Genomic DNA, 17,099 nt, shown 5'->3' with positions numbered 1-17,099 from the left:
CTGCAGTGACAGGGAAAGTAAGAATCAATTTAATAAGCTTTGATACTTGGTCGTCAATATTTTGAAGTTCATTGTCCATTATGAATTTTAAAAAGTCTGCAGGTGGTAAGTAATATGTCTGTCAATATAAATGTTTCCTACCTCATTTTTCAGTCGCTGTTTGTTGAAGAATGGGTAATTTAGAAGGCGGCCGTTCAGTTTAATTATTGAGATAAAGTCTTATGGGACTGGAAGTCACACTCATTAATACTTCTTTCACTATTAAATTTCTTGTTACAGCTTTCAGTACTTGAGGTCACAGCGTCATTTAACAGACTAGTCATCTTCTTGATTTTACCAATGCATATACTAATATCACTTGTAGTTTCGTGTTGAAGAAGTGCATAGAGATGACCAGCATATACAAATATTTCTGTGTAAAGGAGTAGAGTTTTCTTAAGAATGCTAAGCAAGCCAGAAGTACTGCTGAACGACTCTGCATCATAATCTTCATCATCTGTGGTGATATTTTGGAAAATATCTTTCAGTTCATGAGATTTAAGATATATTACCTGAACAGCTAGTGAACCGAAATCCCAGCATGCAGTAAGTGTTTGAGGCAATCTGAATACTTTATTTCTAAGAGTTGCGGTCTCTGTGAGGACTTGCTGAAAGTGAATATAATGCTACAGGATTGTAAATGCTAAGCCTCATTACTTTGACACTTTTAGATAAATGTAACAGCACTAGACTAAGTTTATGAGCTTACCAGTACAAAAATATAGCTTGTGAATACTTTTGTCTAACGAAGTTTTGGACACCTCCATGTTTACTTGCCAGTACCGAGGCTCCATCGTATGTTTGGGTCGCTATTTTGTCAGTAACTTCCCAGACAAACACATTTATAAGCATAGCAGATGGATTCTTTCCCCCTGATATCTACTCCCCCCCTTTTTTTGTAATATCTTCGAGATCATCACTTACATGGCATGCGCACAGTCCCGAAAATCTAAAATTTAGATCAGGACTTACCTAAATTAATTTTTTTATCCATTTCATTCATTTGATTAGTTTGATGATATTTGTAATAAATAGTTCATCCAAAAAATTTGTTAATTACGAATACCAGTAAGATAGAACTTCGTTGCCATTGTTACTATGTAAATATATACCAAATTTCTAATTTTCACAGGAAGTAGATCGAAAGTATATGAATAATTATAGTAGTCCTACAGCTAATGCCAGAGACATGGTAGTAACTTTTGCTCTTACTGGATTTCAGAGTAATTAGCATTTATAGCTGAAACATTGTTACTGAAACAGACTACAATATTTGGGGAAACTTGACACCATAATTCAATAGCAGTTACTGTTGTACTATAATTTTATATTCAGAGCAATCTTTCCCCAGTATTCACTTAATCTGGAATGTAAATCCTTAATTGTAATTTGTAAATAGACAGGAAATAACAATAGTTGAGTGTACTACTAATTATTGTAGTATTATAAAAGAGAGGCTGTTGAGAGCCATTTTGGTCAGTCTGCGGCAGGTTGTGAAATGAGAAACATACGTGTCTTAAAGATGCGTCGCAGGCGAGTTAGCACAAATTGCAATTAGTATATTATGCCAGGTTTTATCTAAATTTCGCACCCGGGAAATTATTCGGTACTTGAGTGATTATTTTTGACGATTTACTGAAAACGAGCAATTAATCTCTAGAACTGTGACGCATTTTGTGAACAGTGATAAAAGTACTGAATTGTGTTGTTTCCGAATTGTGCTTGCCGTGCACGTCGTTTTCGTTTTGATATGACTATATTCTTTTCTATGTACTAAATGCTTTTAACGACAGTGCAATTAGCGAATGTGTTAGTGATTTACTTGCTACATGTTAATTATTGTGAAGCTGCATTTACGAGGGCAATCCCAAAAGTAAGGTCTCCTATTTTTTTTGTAAGTAAATAGACCTGTTTATTTCTACAATGGTTTACATCAGTTTACAGATTGAATATTTAACTATTTCTCGACATAAATCACCATTTCTGTCGATGCATTTTTGTAGACGCTGTGGCAGTTTTTGTATGCCCATGTCATACCAGCTCGCCGCCATGCTGTTCAGACAGGAATGAAGTGGCGTGATTGTTGCTTGGTCTCATGTGTAAAGTGCTATACCCAGGTTTCGTCACCCGTGACAATTGAGTCCAGAAAGTTGTCCTGTTCGGCTGCAATGCGGTGAAAAAATGAGCGGGAAGCATGTGGTCCTCAGTCAGCAAGCGTGGCACCCATCTTGCGCACACCTTCCTGTAGTTCAATGATTCCGTTAAAATTCTGTGAGCGGTGCTTCGGGAAACCTCAGGAACCAACGTGCACAGATCATGCAGGATGATCCACCGATCTTCACACATGCTTTGTTCAACCTTCAACACTGTCTCCTCAGAAATAGGCGGTTGCCCGCTCCTTTGTTCGTCGTGAATTTCGGTCCGCCCAGCTGCAAACTCTCTACACCACTTACGAACATTAGTGACATCCATCCACAACTCATCTTACACTTCCGTCAACTGGCGATGGATTTGAATCGACGCAGTGCTCTTTGCGTTCAGAAACCGAATAACTGCGCGCAATTCGCACTTAGCGGTAACATCCAACGGGAGCTCCATTCTCAACGGCTGCCTCAGCGTGCGCATGTTTACACACAGAGCGTGAAGCACTCTTCATAACAGTGTGACTAACTGCCACACAAACAGAGTTCTGTACATATAAGAAAATAGGAGACCATACTTTTGGGGTTACCCTCGTATGTTAGGTTACCACACTCGAACTATCATCACCACTGTAGAATATTAAGCGAGCATCGTTTCTGACTTAATCGTTATCTGTGGTAAATAATGGTAAATGATACTCGTTGTGGCCATAAGCAGTAGGTTATTTAATATCAAAGTGGAATGAAAGTGTTTTGGACTGCAAACCTGGTGTAGACATGTAATTTGAAACAGGTTACTTTTGCCAATTACTTTTCAGCGAGATTTGACGGAGGCGCAGTTATGGAAGGCACATTAGCACAGGTAAACACGGTAATGTTATACATTGAATACAATTTCTAATCAATCTTGAGCAGTTTTTTCACTAGAAAAATTGTGAAAACGAATAATTATTTCTACGGGTTGTGTACAAAACCTCATAATAACACTCATTTGTGACTTACAAGAAACAGTTTGACTTCCAACAAATTCACATGATCGTAATTTTTATGTAATGTAATCATTAATGGCAACGCTAACAGATTCGGTTAATTCGTTTTCAATTGTGCTTGACATGCTTTTGAACCAAGAAGTGATCTACAAGTGATCACTGTCTAGACAAAAGTTCGAATAATTCAAGGCTGTTCCCTTTGTTCTCGGGACTTTCATCTACAAAGTGTCCTCTGAATGCGGGCTCTTGTTTGCACAAGAGACAAACAATATCACTAAGTCTCTCGGGTATGAATCCATTTTGTTTTACGAATGCAGTATGTTTTATGGCAAGAAGTTCGGCTCCTTCAGAAATTGGGTGTTCCATGATCCAACAACTAAAAACACTCTTGATTCTAAAGATGCCATCTTGAATTCTGGTGTTTCTTGGCTTTCCCGCCAATATTTTTTGTCAAACATACTCCTAAAGAATCACAGCCCCGCCAAATAAATAACATGTCTAACAATATAATTTTTTATTACAGAGCAACATGTAAACCAAGGATACTTTTTATACCAAGAAAATACAAAAATATGTTTTTGTCCCATCAACTATTTTAATGGCCAAGTGTGTGGTATGAATCGCTTATCCTGATGAGTGCATTTGGTTTCGTAAGTTCAGATTGAATATTGTTTGTCATCTAATGCGTGGAAAAATATAAAACACAAGTGTTCCCTCGGAACAAGCCACAATATAATCAGTTAATCGAGTTAATCACATGCTCTCGCGCATCATATTACTAAAACAAGTCTGTTAAACCGGAACTGAACAGCGCGCGAAATAATACAGAGTCACACAGCTAATGCATGTCTCAATGCCACGCTTCTACAACATATGTGACTGGATGCAGCCCTATCGGCTGCCGTGTAGAAATAAGTGGCTGTTTCTAGAAGCCTCCAGGGAACTGTTAAACTGGATAACATGCGTAACGGATGGAGCGAATGAAACTGTTGTAACATGTAAAACAAACGTACACTGTTTTTAATGCGTTGATATATTCTAACTCTAAAGATTTGTTCAAATTTTTGGGAAGGCTAAGCCTGAAAATACTCTGAAGAGCTCCGCCACCTAGGGGCACGACGGCTACTCCCGACAGCTGTTTGAGGTCGAAAAGTTCAGCAAAATGAATGTGACATTTTACATAAACATTTCGTTTTGCGCTACACCTTGCAATTTTTTTTTTTTTTTTTTTTTTACAGATGACGAGGCAGGAATGTATGGATAGTAACGAGGGAAATAATTTAAATACGACTTATACTCTGTCGACGGGAATGTTGACTGGAATACTCCGTTTCAAATTCTGAAGATGGCAGGAGTAAAATACAGGGAGCGAAAGGCTATTTACAATTTGTACAGAAAACAGATGGCAGTTATAAGAGTCGCGGGACATGAATGAGAAGCAGTGTTTAGGAAGGGAGTAAGACAGGGTTGTAGCCTCTCCCCGATGCTATTCAATCTGTACATTGAGCAAGCAGTAAGGGAAACAAAAGAAAATAAACAAAAGAAAAGTTAAAATCCATGGAGAAGAAATAAAATCTTTGAGGTTCGCCGATGACATTGTAATTCTGTCAGAGACACCAAAGGAGTTGGAAGAGCAGTTGAACGGAATGGACAGTGTCTTGAAAGGAGGGTATAAGATGAACATCAACAAAAGCAAAACGAGGATAATGGAATGTAGTCGAATTAAGTCAGGCGATGCTGAGGGAATTAGATTAGGAAATGAGACACTTAAAGTAGTAAAGGAGTTTTGCTATTTGGGGAGCAAAACAACTGATGATGGTCGAAGTAGAGAGGATATAAAATGTAGACTGGCAATGGCAAGGAAAGCGGTTCTGAAGAAGAGAAATTTGTTAACATCGAGTATAGATTTAAATGTCTGGAAGTCGTTTCTGAAAGCATTTGTATGGAGTGTAGCCATGTATGGAAGTGAAACGTGGACGATAAATAGCTTAGACAAGAAGAGAATAGAAGCATTCGAAATGTGGTGCTACAGAAGAATGCTGAAGATTAGATGGGTAGATCACATAATTAATGAGGAGGTATTGAATAGAATTGGGGAGAAGAGCAGTTTGTGGCACAACTTGACTAGAAGAAGGGATCGGTTGGTAGGACATGTTCTGAGGCATCAAAGGATCACCAATTTAGTACTAGAGGGCAGGGTGGAGGGTAAAAATCGTAGAGGGAGACCAAGAGATGAATACATTAAGCAGATTCAGAAGGATGTAGGTTGCAGTAGGTACTGGGAGATGAAGAAGCTAGCACTGGATAGAGTAGCATGGAGTCTCAGGACTGAAGACCACAACAACAACAACAACAACTCTGTCGTTGTTGTCTTTTAGCGCTCGTGCTGGCTGGCACGTTAACATGCTAGTCGGAAAAAAATCTCGTTTTTTTTCGAATGCGATCAGTTCTATAGATCTTTGACATTTGACGTCTACATGCAATGTGTAACATGAAGAGTGCTTGTGTTGGCGTAAGAAAGGGGCTCATCGCGGTAATATTGCTAGGATAAATAACACAAAAACATAAATAAAACAATAAATAAATAACGGGCAAATGAACAGAAATTAACCTCGAAAACTATTAGTACTTCTTTTCAACGAAGCATTTCATATTACTCCAAGTAAGTGCAAAGGAATCTCGTCCTGGTTTTAATAGCGCTGTTTCCTTATTAGTGCACTTTACTGTAACAAGTAAATGCGTACATTTTAACCATATTCTTTATAGCATATTTAGCAAGAAAATAATTTATAAATCAGGAATAAACTTTTTGTGAAAATAGTAACAGTTTTGTCCGGAAGTTCCATATTAGAGAGCACTCCGCTGCAGCGTGAATGATTCAACCTACAAAAAAACAGACTTCCCTGTGCACTATATATGATGAAAGACAATCAGTAAGGTAGGCTTTTACATACTAATATACATACCTCTCAGTAAAATCTCCACGCTTTTCGGTAGTGTTCACGTCCGCCCTGTAATATTCGTTAATGTAAATTAATAATAGCTTGTGACCATCGTAAAGTAGGCATGATTAGTGCTATGACAATGGCTAATGCTTATTGCTTGGATTCCTTACATTTACACCGGTTAATTGATGTCGTTACCAATGTGTTGGACGTATACGGTGGCTCTGTATCCAGTGGGACATCGCAAGCTGTATGTCTGTGTGTGTGTGTGTGTGTGTGTGTGTGTGTGTGTGTGTGTGTGTGTGTGTGTGTATGTGTGTGTGTGTGTGTATGTGAGTAAGTGTATGTGTATGTGCGGGAGACTATGAGAGCGTACACGCGGTAAGTAGGATATGTAAAGAATCAGTAATGCATTTAGACCCTTAATAATCAGTGGCATGTTGCCTGAAACGGTTATATAGCAGACAAGTTTTAGGTTTGGAGATACGTGGCTATTATAGTATCTCTGAATTTAAGTATCATAAGCAGTCCGTATAAAAAAATTATATTTAATTTGCATTAAGACCTAAAACGTACTCTTCATCGGCGCACTCGTCAGAATAGCTGTCGAAGTACATGGCCTCTTGACAGCTCCCATTCCTAAGGTCACTCGCAAACTCCAATGTCAGCTGATAGAGCTGACCTTGTTGCAGTACATCAGACAGTATTACTTCACACCATTCCTTAGGTGACCCTCGTCGTACCTCCACGACGGACACTCTTTTTATTGGCCTGTTGAATAAAGTGTGTTCTTACTCCATGGATCAAGTCAATCAGAGAAGAGCCAACAACAGAACTTTTCTTAAAAAGAAGTAATATTCGTCAATTCATGCAACAATGTTTGAAGCATGCGTGAATTAGCCACAAACTGTAAATTAAAGAACTTGTAGTAGTACACTGAAAGAAGAGTGATAAATTTGCTACGAGAAATACTTGCTCACATCGATAGGTAATTTCATGCTATTTTTCCGTTTCTCACTTTTATGATTAATTCTGTTTTCTAATAACTTCTATCTCGTACCAGTGATTGAATCTCGACTCATCTTCGGTTATTAATAATTTACATTTGATCTGAGGTGCTGCCATTGATAAACTAATGAAGCAGGCAACGCAACATTGGGGAAATGTATAAACACAAGTATTATACCATTCCGATTTTTAGTGGAAAAGCTTTAATTCACGTTACCTTCTGTCTGAAATTCCATGATGTTTACTAGGGAAAGTCGTCATCAATATTACTCCTGGCACAAAATTAATATACAGAGTGTCTCAGTTGGAATGGTCGATATTGATGGATACGACAGGAACGATCGTTCGAAGTAAAAAAATAGTAGTAAAGAAGGGCTCAAAAACGAATACCTTAAGAGCTATGAACACATCTTCATCTTCGATTCTGTGAACGAGTCGAGTCTCCTCTTTATTATTCGTAAAAAAATCAATTTCGTCGAGATTGCTTTTAAATATTTTAAATGATTATCGGTTTCGAAAGATCTGTGCTGTCATCATTGGATCTTGTAACATACTAGCTGAAGTTCATGTTCTGCACAAGCTTGCAAGCCGCATAGTGATGATGCGTCATTTTACAATAAAACGCAGCAAGGATCATCAGAATGTCAAATATAATGTACCAGTAATATAAACACAAATCATGCTGTGCTAATGTCCTAGCGCACTCGTTCGCCTGACACCGTAATGATCGCCATTTAGTGAACAGGTGCACTAGAACATAGCACAGTATGATTTATGTTTTATGTTTGTGTTATTTTATGTTTGGCATGCTCATGTTTCTTGCTGGCTTATTGTAAAATGATGCAACATCACTATGTGGCTTGCAACCTTGTAAAGAACATGAACTTCAGTTAATATCTTACAAAATCCGATGCTGGCAGCACAGATCTATCGAAACCGGTAATCAATACGACGATTTACAAACAATCTCGGCGAAACTTATTTTTTAAGAATAGTATAACAATTTAGATTGCCAACAACAGTTGGCCCAATGTCAGACATATATTAATCTATTCTACTCTCTTTGCTTCCATGTTTTGCGAAGTTGTAGCATGGGCTAATACAAAATCGAAATGTCCAGTAAACATGGGCCCTAAAGCACATGCCTTAAGAGCTATGAGAACTTGTCCATCTTCGCTACTGTGAAACACATCTCTTCTACTGAACAAGTGCATTTTGGAGCCCATGTTTACTGGACATATACCTGAATACTGGCCATCCCCAACTGATACACTCTGTATAATACGAGGGTTACCTAGAAAGTAAAGCACCACATTTTTTTTTCTCATCCGAAAACAATGCTACGAATGCGAAACGTCACGTATGTATTATTTGAAGTCTCCTGAGTGAGCGCGCCAAGTTTCCATCACTTCCGACAGATAGCGTTGCTGCAGGACAGTTTCAAAATGGCGTCTGTAGGTGATGTACGTCACAAGTCACGTGCTGTCATTGAATTTCTCACTGCAGAGAAAGAAACTGTGGGCAATGTTCATAAAACTCTATGGAGCATCTGCTGTCGACAGAAGTATAGTCAGTCACTGGGCACAGAGGGTGAGGTGGTGAGGTCATCAGAAGGTGGTATGGCAGAGCTCCACGATTTACAGCGGTCGGGGAGACCATCCACGGCTGTCGCACCTGACATGCTGCACCGGGCTGATATTGTCATTCATTAAAGGATGCCATTCGTGGAAGACATTTTGAGGACGATGAGGAGGTGATTCACACAGTGAACCACTGGCTCCGCTTCCAGGACAAGGATTGGTACCAACACGGCATACACGCCCTTGTTTCGCGCTGGAGGAAGGCCATAGAACGGGATGGAGATTAGGATATGTAGATAAAACACCATGCTTTCTGTGGTGTCACCGCCAGACACTACACTTGCTAGGTGGTAGCCTTTAAATCGGCCGCAATCCGTTAGTATACGTCGGACCCGCGTGTCGCCACTATCAGTGATTGCAGACCGAGCGCCGCCACACGGCAGGTCTAGTGAGACTTCCTAGCACTCGCCCCAGTTGTACAGCCGACTTTGCTAGCGATGGTTCACTGACTTCTACGTACTCATTTGCCGAGACGATAGTTAGCATAGCCTTCAGTTACGTCATTTGCTACAACCTAGCAAGGCGCCACTATCTGTTACTATTGATACTGTGAATCATGTAATGTCAAGAGCTACGTTCGTCATTAATGGATTAAAGTTACGTATTCCACCAGCTACGTCCGTTTTTCTCAATTCTAATTCCCTTGTCATGTTCCAGACATCACGCCAGCCTTCGTGAGCCGAGACGCGTGCATTTCGGCCTCCTTTAGTAATACGGTGTTGGCTCTCCTGCCAACCACAACACTTTCATTTGGGTAATTTTCATTATGTTCAATAAATAATTGTTGAAGAAAAAAAATGTGGTGCATTACTTTCTGGGCAACGCTCATTGTATGACACTGTCCGTTGTAATGTGTTCCTGGGCACTTTGCCTAGGTCGTTTTTGCACTGCTGTTAAAGACATCTAACGAAGTTGCACTTTTGTTCGACTCTGGGGACTATTTATGTTTACTAGCATATTACCAGAAGCATTGTAGTTGATACTATCACAGTGCACAGCGGCGGTTCGCCTACAATGTCTGCGGCCGGTGCGGTCTGGCTGTCAGGAGCAGCCTGCGCTCATTACGGAGTTTGGCTGGTACTCTGAAAGGGACTTTCGAGCGTGTGGTGTGATCTCAGTGATAGTGGTCTCAAGACTGCGGCAGTTACTGGCAAAACGCTCCCTACTTTCTAGGTGGTTGACTGCATAAGTCATTCTACTCTCGTCATTGTACTTTTCAGTAAAAGGATGACAGAAGAGGATACTTACACCGTACAAAGACTGTAATCATGACGGCAGGCAGAATAAAACGTGTCGCGACTATGGATACCAGTGCGATTTCTGTGTTGTACCGTACCGATTACGTTATTACTAGGGGACTAGGCCTGGTGGACACGATTCATTAATCGAGTTTAATGTATCCAGAAGGCTCACCTGTTACTTTTAAGGGAACGGTTTAACCTGAAGGAAAAATGAGAGGATAATCTAAGTCCCGACAAGAGAGTGAGCAGGCTCAGAGAAGCAATGGATAGGACTATGCCAGCAGTCAGAGATTAATGATTTCAGTTAGGTAACTTAAGAAAGGACGTCCGCATGCGATGCAAATCGTGCCTTCGAAACATAGGCGAGAGAGACAGAGAGAGAGGGAGAGAGAGAATAACGTTTGAGAATTTAAGTCGTGTCACCTATACTCGCCAAAATGCTTTAAATGGCTCTGAGCACTATGGGACTTAACATCAGTCCCCTAGAACTTAGAACTACTTAAACCTAACTAACCTAAGGACATCACATACATCCATGCCCGAGGCAGGACTCGAACCTGCGACTGTTGCGGTCGAGTGGTTCCTGACTGAAGAACCGCTCAGCCACTCCGGCCGGCTATACTTGCCAAATATACAGAAAACATGCTTGTCAGTTTACGATATTTCATGCAACTGTATAAATAATAAAGCCTACCTGTACTCTCCAAAACTATCCGCTGGGTCAATGAGTGATATATCCGCTTTCGAAATACTCAAGTTGTCTCCAGCATTTAGAATCACAGTGTTCGTTGGTGTGAGACATGAAATGTTGACCTCTACTCGGCCTTGGAAATATCCTTTTTGAGGGATAGGCTGCAGCCAAATGTGGTATCCCACCGGAGTCACATGCCGTGGCAGAAGGGGGCTTTCTTCGATTCCCCGTGGGACGCTCAGCGCGCGTTTTCTGCGATTGTTATTCTGAAATCGCATCCTCCTTATTATGACTGTCAGTCTCATTGAACATAGAAAACAGCTAATAAAAATACTAACATAGTAGCTGCCGTGAAAAGTGATACAGTTTTCAAGACACCAAATTACTTTTCAAATATTGTTAACCTTTATATTCAGTTATATATTCAATAGATGTGTGATTTACGCAGGGTGGAGAGAAGGCACGGAGGAGCTATAACTGTGATTAGCAATTTTGTTTATGATTAGTTTACACTGATAATTAACACGCTAAAAGCCAATAGTCAGAAACTTCCCGCCCTTCCTCAGACAGTACCTCAAACAAAAGAAGAGAGAAAAGAATAAATTAAAAGGTTATTCACAGTTATAATCTCTTCTTGACTTTTGGCCCACTCTCTATTAGAAAGGTGATTTCCACACTGTCGTCTGCTTTCAAGAGCATGCGAGTTAAGTAAGATTGACAACAAAAGAGTGTTAAAAAGAAAACTACATGAGAAAATGCAAATTGGTGAGGAGCGAGGAGGACCCGCGCACTGAGTGTTCCGTATGAGCTTCATTATGTTTATAGACAGTTCACCCACTCCCGGAATCGAGAATCAGACACGATTTTTAGCTGTTATCGACATTGATACTCGCAAGATACCGGTTCCAGGGATTTCAAGACTTTCGAGAATGTTTTAATTTCAAGTTTGAACTCGGTAATCAGATGACAAAAGAAATATTTTTTGTGTGATGTAACTACAATTTCACAATTTCTGATTTCTTTCCTTTAGTTGTACTGTAAAACCTTGCTTCAATGGGTCTTAATGTGCTAGTTGATCAGTATCAAAATACGTGACGTAAATGGCCATAACCTTTGACTTACAAGCTTAAATATTTTGCACCTCCAGTGTCACGTAGACCTTGGTGTGTAATCTCTGTGATAGCATTACATACCCTCTGTACTCGTAATGTTTTATCTTGTTCCATCCCTTCATCATCGGTGCTTCACTTTATTTGTCAGGTAATGGCTCAAATGGCTCTGAGCACTATGGGACTTAACTTCTGAGGTCATCAGTCCCCTAGAATTTAGAGCTACTTAAACCTAACTAACCTAAGGACATCACACACAACCATGACCAAGGCAGGATTCGAACCTGCGATCGTAGCGGTCTCGCGGTTCCAGACTGTAGCGCCTCTAACCGCTCGGCCATTATGGCCGGCTGTCAGGTAATGAATTCCATACATAATCACAGGTAGAACACATTGCAATAATGTGTATAGTATTGGATTTTATCAATAAATATACATGTTACTGAACACTGAAAAGTGGCGTTCTTTATGTGATACTTTTACCAATCCAAAGTCTTGTATACTCTGTTTAGCATGTCATGTCTTTTGTCTACTCCCTCTTCCAGCGCCAGGTGTCCCATCATATTTCTCTTTAACTTGTCTCATTTTCTTGCTACGTCTGTTCCAGAGACTCCTTTCCTCACGTACTTTTTAGTTATTATTTATTTCATACTTCATCGGTACACTCAATTTTCAGAATTCTTCGATACCACAAAATTTCAGAAACTTCCTATTTCTTCTCCTGCATACTTTGCATCGTCATTTTTCACTTCTAAACAACGCTGTACTCGAAATGTACAGTTGCAGGGTCTACATCCTCAGGTATGTATCAATATATGATATGTAAGAGCCTGCCTCAGTGACCGAGCGGTTCTAGGCGCTTCAGTCTGGAACCGCGCGACCGCTACGGTCGCAGGTTAGAATCCTGCCTCGGGCATGGATGTGTGTGAAGTCCTTAGGTTAGTTAGATTGAAGTAGTTCTAAGTTCTAGGGGACTGATGACCTCAGAAATTAAGTCCCATAGTGCTCAGAGCCATTTGAGCCATTTTGATGTGTAAGACGTTTGTAGATGATCTGTTTTTATTTTATTTTATTTTTTTTTCCTCTGCACTCTTATTCTGATAACTTCCTTGCTTCGGCCATGCTGGGCGTTATTGCTTTCTAGGTAAGAGAATTCCTTCGCTTCTTTAAATTATGTTCCGATTCCAGTTTTTACCTTCTTGTTTAGTTTATCCATTATTATATTATTAATCGGCTATGCCAGCTCACGGTTCATGGTTCACTGTCCTAGACAATCTCATGACTTCCAGGGCAACTGATTTTTAGTATTCCATGTAATTATGGACCAAATTTAGTAATTTAAAATGCTGCTGTAATTTAATCATTAAGTGGCATAAGCTTAAGTTACAGTTTAACAGAGTAAGACAAGTATTGCTGTGGGGAACTGTGTATAGATCTTGAATCAGCGTTCAGTTGCGGCGTGCAAATTATCCAGATTATATTCATACGCTGTTTGAGAATTAGAGCACTTAGTGACTTCCAATAAGCTTTAGACATAATTTCAAATATTTACGAAGCTTTTCCTCGCTAATAGCACCCTCCCTACCAAAAGAAACAATAATGGGAAGAAAAAAACCTCGCTTACCAAATTTTCGCAGTACTTGCAGTAAAACTTCAGCGTCACTCATTATGTTTTAATTTGTTTCTTCTCTACCTTTAACTCTGTTCGCAACACATTTTAAAGGTGTTACGCACATATACCACTGAATGTACTTGCAACATTGTATCACCGTATGACACAAAGTTCAGGAGATATGACGTCATGAAAAACTAGCTTCTGCATAAAATGAAGGGCAAATTACCAAGGTTATATGCATCCAGTATTCGATAATGAGAATACTTAGCGATTTCTAGCAAACTTGACAGACAATTTGAAACCTTTTCTAAACCTTCTCTAGCTTACATGCTTAAAGTCAAAAATTTAACTCAGTAACATATTTGGAGAGTAATGAGACGTTGGAAGCTATTTTATACATGTGAGATTGATTCTTTAAAGAATCGATGGTTTACTCGTTCCGTACTAAGCAGGCCGTCCATTTCTCTCAAGGGGTCTAGTAAGTCTGTCTCACCGTTGGCCAGAAAGGCTAGCTGCGCGGGGTAGTCGAGCGGTCTGTGGCGCCTTGTCACGGCTCGCGTGGCTCCCTGACGTCGGAGGTTCGAGTCCTCCCTCGGGCACAGGTGTGTGTGTGTTGTCCTTAGTGTACGTTAGTTTAAGTAGTGTGTAAGCTTAGGGACCGATGAACTCCGCAGTTTGGTCCCATAAGACCTTACCACAAATTTCCAGAAAGACTAAGTCGCCTGTGGAGCTTTGCATTGAAATACATTCTCCTTGCGTGTTTGTTCTCCTTTCGAAATTTTGTTCCACTTATTTCATTGCTTTTCCGACGTAGAGGTTGCCCGGAACAGGCGATAACCTACAGCACTGCCTTATACATTTCCTAACACGAACGCGTCTTCATTGAACTTCCACGTTTCTTACTTCATTGGTGTTTATTCTTCTGTCTCCGTAACAGCGCTCATTTACACGGTTCAGTATCGTTAACGTAACCTCCGCATATCTTCGAAGTCAACGCTTAACAGCCACTCACAGTCACCAGGTGCGGAAACGGAGTGATTTATCTGACGTTCAGAAAGGTGTGAACATTGGAAACACTTCCGCAACGATTAAGTATGTAAACTGCTAGCATGTCGCCATAGTTAAAGTACACCGTGCATTGCAAAATGGCGCCACGCAACATGGATGTCGAGGCAACTGCGGAGCACCACTGGCCATAGAAGACAGGCGCGAACGACGGCTGCGGACATGTGTACTGGCGAATAGAGGTGCAACTGTTGAGCAACTGTGTGCCACATGACGGCTAGAATTTGCACGCCATTATCGCGACTGGACGTCCGCTTAGTGGCGGCAAGTGGCATTTTCAGATGAATCGCGTTTTATGCTCCGTGGGACAGTTGCCTATTGACGTGTACGGCGCGGAGTTCCTGAAAGCAAACACCCTGCAACAATCGTCGGAAGGGTCTATGTCGGAGATGGGGTGTTATGGTCTGGGGAATGTTTCGTGGGACTTCCTCGTTGATCTCGACATCCTCGACGGGACAAAGGATCACCACAATGATGCATCAGTCCTTCTGGGCTATATTCAGGCTTCTGACAGGTTGTCACATTAATGTGGTTGTGCAGTGTATTTCGCCTTAACACTGCCAAAGAAGGATCATAGGAAGGTATACAATTTTTCTTCAATCTCTTGTCCATACCAAAGGCAACAGAACTGCTTCTCTAGTAACTTTTCCCTTCCTTAAACCAAACTGATTTTCGTCCAGTGAGTCTTCAAGTATTCTTTCTATTCTTTTATACACTCCTGGAAATGGAAAAAAGAACACATTGACACCGGTGTGTCAGACCCACCATACTTGCTCCGGACACTGCGAGAGGGCTGTACAAGCAATGATCACACGCTCGGCACAGCGGACACACCAGGAACCGCGGTGTTGGCCATCGAATGGCGCTAGCTGCGCAGCATTTGTGCACCGCCGCCGTCAGTGTCAGCCAGTTTGCGGTGGCATACGGAGCTCCATCGCAAACACTGGTAGCATGCCGCGACAGCGTGAACGTGAACCGTATGTGCAGTTGACGGACTTTGAGCGAGGGCGTATAGTGGGCATGCGGGAGGCCGGGTGAACGTACCACCGAATTGCTCAACACATGGGGCGTGAGGTCTCCACAGTACATCGATGTTGTCGCCAGTGGTCGGCGGAGGGTGCACGTGCCCGTCGACCTTGGACCGGACCGCAGCGACGCACGGATGCACGCCAAGACCGTAGGATCCTACGCAGTGCCGTAGGGGACCGCACCGCCACTTCCCAGCAAATTAGGGACACTGTTGCTCCTGGGGTATCGGCGAGGACCATTCGCAGCCGTCTCCATGAAGCTGGGCTATGGTCCCGCACACCGTTAGGCCGTCTTCCGTTCACGCCCCAACATCGTGCAGCCCGCCTCCATTGGTGTCGCGACAGGCGTGAATGGAGGGACGAATGGAGACGTGTCGTCTTCAGCGATGAGAGTCACTTCTGCCTTGGTGCCAATGATGGTCGTATGCGTGTTTGGCGCCGTGCAGGTGAGCGCCACAATCAGGACTGCATACGACCGAGGCACACAGGGCCAACACCCGGCATCATGGTGTGGGGAGCGATCTCCTACACTGGCCGTACACCTCTGGTGATCGTCGAGGGGACACTGAATAGTGCACGGTACATCCAAACCGTCATAGAACCCATCGTTCTACCATTCATAGACCGGCAAGGGAACTTGCTGTTCCAACAGGACAATGCACGTCCGCATGTATCCCGTGCCACCCAACGTGCTCTAGAAGGTGTAAGTCAACTACCCTGGCCAGCAAGATCTCCGGATCTGTCCCCCATTGAGCATGTTTGGGACTGGATGAAGCGTCGTCTCACGCGGTCTGCACGTCCAGCACGAACGCTGGTCCAACTGAGGCGCCAGGTGGAAATGTCATGGCAAGCCGTTCCACAGGACTACATCCAGCATCTCTACGATCGTCTCCATGGGAGAATAGCAGCCTGCATTGCTGCGAAAGGTGGATATACACTGTACTAGTGCCGACATTGTGCATGCTCTGTTGCCTATGTCTATGTGCCTGTGGTTCTGTCAGTGTGATCATGTGATGTATCTGACCCCAGGAATGTGTCAATTAAGTTTCCCCTTCCTGGGGCAATGAATTCACGGTGTTCTTGTTTCAATTTCCAGGTGTGTATATTATTCTGGCCAGTTGTCTCCAAGCATAGCTTTTTAAACTAAGCGGTCCGATAGTTTTCATGTTCATCCGTACCTGCCTTATTTACCGATCTGATGATCATGGTTTTCCCGGAAATTTCGTGTTAAGTCCTCATCTTCATATATTTTGGCACCAACTGAATTAACCTTCTATGTTATGTTGTGCTATGTTAACCGGGGACCTAGAAACGACGGAGAGGCTGAGTTCCCTCCGCAGCCGCAGTGGTCCGCAACTCCACGACGACTACCGAAGTCCACTTCACCCCTCCGCCGCCCCACACCGAACCCAGGGTTATTGTGCGGTTCGGCCCCCGGTGGACCCCCCAGGGAACGTCTCACACCAGACGAGTGTAACCCCTATGTTTGCGTGGTAGAGTAATGGTGGAGTACGCGTACGAGGCAGCAATCGCCGACATAGTGTAGCTGAGGTGGAGTAAGGGGAACCAGCCCGCATTTGCCGAGGCA

At 42.1% G+C, this 17,099-nt stretch overlaps 1 protein-coding gene across 1 annotated transcript in view; it reads right to left on the bottom strand.

Annotated features, from left to right (window-relative positions):
* The window catches only part of LOC126269609 (thyrotropin-releasing hormone-degrading ectoenzyme-like), a 253,127-nt gene that overhangs the window by 214,232 nt on the left and 21,796 nt on the right, over positions 1-17,099 (bottom strand). The window contains exons 3-5 of the mRNA XM_049974005.1: positions 10,698-10,960; positions 6,691-6,885; positions 6,136-6,180 (exon numbers count right to left, since the gene is read on the bottom strand). Of these exons, the coding sequence (XP_049829962.1) occupies positions 6,136-6,180; positions 6,691-6,885; positions 10,698-10,960 (503 nt within the window). The remainder of the gene's footprint in view (positions 1-6,135; positions 6,181-6,690; positions 6,886-10,697; positions 10,961-17,099) is intronic.

This window comes from Schistocerca gregaria, chromosome 1 (assembly GCF_023897955.1).
Source record: "Schistocerca gregaria isolate iqSchGreg1 chromosome 1, iqSchGreg1.2, whole genome shotgun sequence".
NCBI classification, from domain to species: Eukaryota; Metazoa; Arthropoda; class Insecta; order Orthoptera; family Acrididae; genus Schistocerca; species Schistocerca gregaria.
The sequence above is the reverse complement of the archived record's forward strand: the minus strand, read 5'-3'. Positions and strand labels throughout refer to the sequence as shown.